The 7,085-nt window shown below is 41.6% G+C and overlaps 1 protein-coding gene across 1 annotated transcript in view; it reads right to left on the bottom strand.

The window, feature by feature from the left end:
- Positions 1 to 727: 727 nt before the first annotated feature.
- The window catches only part of LOC139766063 (glutamate receptor-like), a 29,836-nt gene continuing 23,478 nt past the window's right edge, over positions 728 to 7,085 (bottom strand). Inside the window, exons 7-8 of the mRNA XM_071694217.1 lie at positions 1,331 to 1,472; positions 728 to 1,122 (exon numbers count right to left, since the gene is read on the bottom strand). Of these exons, the coding sequence (XP_071550318.1) occupies positions 1,107 to 1,122; positions 1,331 to 1,472 (158 nt within the window). The 3' untranslated portion in view covers positions 728 to 1,106. The remainder of the gene's footprint in view (positions 1,123 to 1,330; positions 1,473 to 7,085) is intronic.

Raw genomic sequence — 7,085 nt, 5'->3', positions numbered from 1 at the left:
TGTTATCAAAGGAGAAAAAAGTAATGCTTGGGTTTGAGTTAGTTTGAAAAGTATATTCTAGTTCTATGCGCTCTAATTTGACTTGATTTCTATCATCATGTTATCCTTGATCATATTCCATTCCAATATGTGAGGGATATCAAGCATATATAACACATCACTAAGAGGCCATATATACCTTAATTTAGGTCTTTATTTGGCAGAGATGGCTTCCCCGTAGCAAGCATTCCAAGGGTAGACTAGCTACGGTGCTGACCCAGATGTTAACAATCTTTAAAGTAAATCTAGACCAAGGTAATTCTAATGTTTTGTACCTTAGATGTACTGTTAGTTGAAACAATACGTAGTCTTTACTGGTCAATAAGTTTTGACGACTATATAGATGCTAAATATTTTGTTTTGAAGGAAAGTAAGTCACACGAGAATGGACGACTTTTATACTTGCTAATGCTTACATGGTGGACTTCTGATAATTGTTATAGTTGTTTGGGGAACAGGGTATACTTACGGGAATGATCGTTGCAGTAATTAGAATGTTATGGTGAAGTTGTTTACAGGCTCAGCACAACTGTTGCAGTTTAGAAGAATATGGATTTTTGATATGGTTGTGTTAAGGATGGTATGCATGAAGTGTTTTGCATTTTAGAAAATGAAGAGACTCCAGCGCAAGTTTTCTTTAGGCTAAAAGGATATGGAAAGAAAAATTTCTAAAGCACAAACTCTACTTTTTTCTAGATTTACAGTATAGTGAGATACAGAGGTAAGAATATTGCAGGAATAAACAGGAATACGAAGTTCATGAATAGACGTACATACGTTGAGTGTAAGAGGGACTCAACTGTCAGGCATGACCGATTCATGTGAGCAGGACACTGCAGTCATAACATCGAGGTGCGAGTGATCGAACATGTTCACGGACGCGTCGCCAGGGATGAACTGCAGAGAACACGTTATTACCTGGACATGTTCTATCCCTTAGCTTGGCTAGTTCTGGCTATCATGGGGAGATTTCTGATCTGGTCTCACTGGAGGGATGTAGAACGCATTGCTGAGACTGTATCTGTATGGTCGCTAAGTGGTTGCCTGTAACACAACCAGCATATGTTTCATGGTCCTGCATCCCTGTAGAAAAAAATGTTCATTCAAGATCTATTCTTTTTATCTATTTCTGTTTAAATACCCTTAGGTTACAGCATCTATCAATTATATGCACGTATACATCTATATATCTACCAGCGAATATAATTGATATATAATTGTGTAAAGTCTGAGCATAAATGATAACAGTACCGTAATCAGGCTTCATTTTTATGGAAATTTGAGAACTTACTTCCTTACTACAGGCAGTGGTTCCCTCACTAGTGAGGTTGCAGTGTCTCGGTGGGCCGTCCGCAGTGTCCACCTCGCGGCGACCACCGGTACACACCAGGTAATGTGTTCACACCCGAAGCTGAACACACCAATCACCATACCTGTAATTATTTTACCCTATTTAACGCCAGCTACTGGTTTCGTCCGCTTATGTGTACGTTGATGCCCATCGAGGTCTTGGAAATGGTGATTATATTCTTCCTAGCCAAAACTTTGACTGGAAGAAGGATCTTGTAATTCTGTGCACAGACAGAGTACCTACGATGCACAAATTTGGATTTGCTATTTTGGTTAAGGAAGAAGCTCCACACATCACCGTGACTCACTGCCTTCTTCATAGGGATGCAATGACGTCAAAATATCTGCCAATACTTCTAAGAGAATTCTTGTCTATCCAAGGACTTGAATGATCGCCTCTTCAAGAAGTTTTACTGAGAAATGGAAGCAGCATATGTTCTTCTCCACTAAAGAGAAGCTCGTTGGCTTTCTAAACGATAAGTCTTCAAGCACTTAACTTTGAGCAGAAAGTAACAAAGCTTAGTCAATTCCTCTACAGGCAGAGATCTTCAGACACCCGGAAACGTTGCAGAACTCTTTTCAAAGTTATTTCGGTTCAGACGACATTAAAATCGAAACATGAATTTGCAATCGTTTTCTTGCTAACCAGGACAGCATCAATGCTGCAGACCTTGTCAAAGATAATCTTAACTAAAGGAAAAGGAAATCATTCGACTTAAATTTCAATGGAAGAGACAGAGAATTCTATTGTTATTTACACAATTCTGGAGAAGCAAACTAAAGTAGTCCTGTGTTTATCTATTTTACTCTCTCTCTCTCTCTCTCTCTCTCTCTCTCTCTCTCTCTCTCTCTCTCTCTCTCTCTCTCTCTCTCTCTCTCTCTCTCTCTCTCTCTCTCTCTCTCTCTCTCTCTCTAGTTAAGACTCAAGGGTAACTAAAGCCGTAATCAAGACTAAAAACCCAAAGTGCAAGATACAAGGCTTATATAAACACCACACACATTCCCCGAAATAGTGACAAAAATAATGAAGCACTCTATATGTAGTGATATGAAAATGAATAATTAACGAAAAATATGAAATGAATAAACTTTGGCCAAGTGTGTGTAGGAGACATATCTGAACCATAGTTTTCTGAGCAATTGGAGGAGAAGAAGGAGCCAGCAGAAGTAGGAGCCGGGCAGGAAATGTCCATCCTCCTCGAAGGCCCAGACTTGGGTGTCTAAATGTGTGTAGCTGTAAAGAAGATGATAAGAGAGGAAAGACTGGTAAAATGTTTCAGGAAAGAGACCTGAATTCATTGGCTCCGAGTTAAACAAAGCCCAAGGTTAAAGAGGAAGAGTGATTTGGAAATATATTAAGAATAAAGCAAGGGGTAACGCTACTCCTGAAGCAGGAACTATGGGAGTGTGACATAAAATATATAGTGAATTCTAGATTGATGTGGATAAAACTGAAAGTGGATGGGTGATTAATGGTACTTATGCACCTGGACTTCAGAAGATCGAGAGAGACAAGGGTTTTGTGAGCCGCTAAATAAATGTGCCACCAGTTTTGGTGCACAAGACCTGGATATTAGTGATGGCTGATTTAAATGCAAATATAGAAAATATTGCGGTGAAGGTATGACTGCTTCGCATGGGTAATTCAGTTTTATGAATGGAAATGGTGGGGAGATTGTGGAGTTGTGCGCTGAAAAAAGACTGGTGAATGGAAATACCTGGTTTAAAAGATTAATACACAAGTCTCCGTATCTGAGTAGGAAAGATGGTCAACGCGTATTATTAGATTGCATGTTGATTGAAAGGCGTGTTAAGAGAGACCTTTGGATGAAAGGGACAGCTGGTGGCATATTTGATTACTATATTGTGAAGATGAGTGCGAAGATTTGTAGAGGTATTTGAAAAAGAGAAGACAATGTCGAGAATAAGAGAGTGGTGAGAATAAGTGAGCTTGGAAAGGAGACTTGTGTGAAGATTTACCAGCAGAGACTGAGTGTGGAATAGTAAAAGATGAGAGCAGATGAAGAGAGGGAAGTGGATAAAGAATGGGAAGTTTTTACGGAAGCAGATACAGAATATGCAAAAGATGCATGTGGCGTGCGAGAGGTGGGATATGGGCAAATTACAAAAGGTAGTGAGTGGTGGGATGAAGAAGTAAGTAAAGTTGCTAGAGAGAGAGAAAAGAGAGGTTTCAGAGCGGAAATTACAGGGAAGGATTGTAAATGATAGAAAGAGGTATATGAAATTTCGGCCTGAGGTCAAGAGGAAGATGCAGGGGGTGAAAAAGAGGGCAAATGAAAGGTGGGGTGAGAGAGTATCACTAAACTCAAGGAAGAATAAGTAAATGTTTTGGAGGGAGGTGAAAAAGATGCGAAAGGCAAGAGAACGAATGGGAACATCAGTGAAGGCAACAAAAGGGGAAGTGATAACAGGTAGTAATGAAGTGAGGAGGTGGAGTGAGTATTTTGAAAGATTGTTAAAATGTTTCATGAGTGAGTGCTTTGGTCAGAGTGGTATATGAAATGAGTCATGAAGAATGGCTTGGTGAAGAGTGGAGAGGTAGTGAAAGACTTGGAAGTGAAATACGGCAAGGCGGCGGGAGTTGATGGCATTGCAGTTGAATTTATGGAGAAAAGGGTTGACTGTGTTGTTCATTAGTTGGTAAGAACATTCAATGTATTTATGGATCATGGTGAGGTGCCCAAGGACTGGAAGAATGCATGCATCATGTAAAGGCAGAGGAGATAAACTACAGAAGTATAAGTTTGTTGAGTATAACTGGAACGTTGTATGGGAGGGCATTAATTGAGAGGGTGAAGGCATGTACAGAACAGGCCTGGGAGAAGCAGTGTGCTTTAAGTTGTAGAGGATGCGTGGATCAGGTGTTTGCTTTGAAGTATGTGCGTGAGAAATACATAGAAAAACAGATGGATCTGTATGTTGCACTTGTGGATCTGGAGAAGGCATATGATAAGGTGCCTGCCTTCCGTGGACCTCACGGCCCCGAAAGCTGGCGAAGGTTGCCCCACAATGTGGGCAAGCGGAGGAACGGTCATTAGCCGCTCCCACTTCGCCAGGACTGGCACCCGACATACCAGCAGTTCAAGAGAGCATGTTTATTTTTCTTTTTGACCTGACGTATGACACGGAGCGAAAACCTGTGACAAGAGTAGACATCCTGGAAGAGATCGCTCAGAACTACCACCCCGGCGGGAAGCAGAGGGCTGCGGTCAGGCGATGGAGGCTCCCGCTGCGTTCAACCCTTTTCAAGCCGCAACTTTAACAGCTGACCTACTATGCCAGTTAGTTAGCCGGTCAGCTCCCGACTCTCATCTGTTGAGTGGCCTATACTAGATCACCACCAACGGGAACTTCAGTGAAGGGCGCTAATGGAGAGGTGATAACAAGCAGTGGTAATGTGAGAAGGAGATGGAGTGAGTATTTTGAAGGTTTGTTGAATGTGTTTGATGATAGAGTGGCAGATATAGGGTGTTTTGGTTGAGGTGGTGTGCAAAGTGAGAGGGTTAGGGAAAATGATTTGGTAAACAGAGAAGAGGTAGTAAAAGCTTTGCGGAAGATGAAAGCCGGCAAGGCAGCAGGTTTGAATGGTATTGCAGTGGAATTTATTTAAAAAGGGGGTGACTGTATTGTTGACTGGCTGGTAAGGTTATCTAATGTATGTATGAGTCATGGTGAGGTGCCTGAGGATTGGCGGAATGCGTGCATGGTGCCATTGTACAAAGGCAAAGGGGACAAGAGTGAGTGCTCAAATTACAGAGGTATAAGTTTGTTGAGTATTCCTGGTAAATTATATGGAAGGGTATTGATTGAGAGGGTGAAGGCATGTACAGAGCATCAGATTGGGGAAGAGCAGTGTGGTTTCAGAAGTAGTAGAGGATGTGTGGATCAGGTGTTTGCTTTGAAGAATGTATGTGAGAAATACTTAGAAAAGCAAATGGATTTGTATGTAGCATTTATGGATCTGGAGAAGGCATATATGATAGAGTTGATAGAGATGCTCTGTGGAAGGAATTAAGAATATATGGTGTGGGAGGCAAGTTGTTAGAAGCAGTGAAAAGTTTTTATCTAGGATGTAAGGCACGTGTACGTGTAGGAAGAGAGGAAAGTGATTGGTTTTCAGTGAATGTAGGTTTGCGGCAGGAGTGTGTGATGTCTCCATGGTTGTTTAATTTGTTTATGGATGGGTTTGTTAGGGAGGTGAATGCAAGAGTTTTGGAAAGAGGGGCAAGTATGAAGTCTGTTGGGGATGAGAGAGCTTGGGAAGTGAGTCAGTTGTTGTTCGCTGTTGATACAGCGCTGGTGTCTGATTCATGTGAGAAACTGCAGAAGCTCGTGGCTGAGTTTGGTAAAGTGTGTGAAAGAAGAAAGTTAAGAGTAAATGTGAATAAGAGCAAGGTTATTAGATACAGTAGGGTTGAGGGTCAAGTCAATTGGGAGGTAAGTTTGAATGGAAAAAAACTGGAGGAAGTAAAGTGTTTTAGATATCTGGGAGTGGATCTGGCGGCGGATGGAACCATGGAAGCGGAAGTGAATCATAGGGTGGGGGAGGGGGCGAAAATCTTGGGAGCCTTGAAGAATGTGTGGAAGTCGAGAACATTATCTCGGAAAGCAAAAATGGGTATGTTTGAAGAATTAGTGGTTCCAACAATGTTGTATGGTTGCGAGGCGTGGGCTATGGATAGAGTTGTGCGCAGGAGGGTGGATGTGCTGGAAATGAGATGTTTGAGGACAATGTGTGGTGTGAGGTGGTTTGATCGAGTAAGTAATAATAGGGTAAGAGAAATGTGTGTTAATAAAAAGAGCGTGGTTGAGAGAGCAGAAGAAGGTGTTTTGAAATGGTTTGGGCACATGGAGAGAATGAGTGAGGAAAGATTGACCAAGAGGATATATGTGTCAGGGGTGGAGGGAACGAGGAGAAGTGGGAGACCAAACTGGAGGTGGAAAGATGGAGTGAAAAAGATTTTGAGTGATCGGGGCCTGAACATGCAGGAGGGTGAAAGGCGGGCAAGGAATAGAGTGAATTGGATCGATGTGATATACCGGGGTTGACGTGCTGTCAGTGGATTGAATCAGGGCATGTGAAGCGTCTGGGGTAAACCATGGAAAGTTGTTTGGGGCCTGGATGTGGAAAGGGAGCTGTGGTTTCGGGCATTATTGCGTGACACCTGGAGACTGGGTGTGGACGGATGGGGCCTTTCTTGTCTTTTCCGAGCGCTACCTCGCACACATGAGGGGTGAGGGGGATGGTATTCCATGTGTGGCGAGGTGGCGATGAGAATGGATAAAGGCAGACAATGTGAATTGTGTGCATGGATATATATGTATGTGTCTGTGTGTGTATATATGTGTGTACATTGAGATATATAAGTATGTATATTTGCGTGTGTGTGTATATACGTGTGTGTATATACATGTGTATGGGGTAGGGTTGGGCCATTTCTTTCGTCTGTTTCCTTGCGCTACCTCGCAAACGCGGGAGACAGCGACAAAGCAAAATAAAACATAAATAATATATATATATATATATATATATATATATATATATATATATATATATATATATATATATTATATATATATATATATATATATATATATATATATATATATTTTTTTTTTTTTTTTTTTTTTTGCTTTGTCGCTGTCTCCCGCGTTTGCGAGGTAGCGCAAGGAAA

The sequence above is a fragment of the Panulirus ornatus genome, chromosome 56 (assembly GCF_036320965.1).
Source record: "Panulirus ornatus isolate Po-2019 chromosome 56, ASM3632096v1, whole genome shotgun sequence".
Taxonomy (NCBI): domain Eukaryota; kingdom Metazoa; phylum Arthropoda; class Malacostraca; order Decapoda; family Palinuridae; genus Panulirus; species Panulirus ornatus.
The sequence above is the reverse complement of the archived record's forward strand: the minus strand, read 5'-3'. Positions and strand labels throughout refer to the sequence as shown.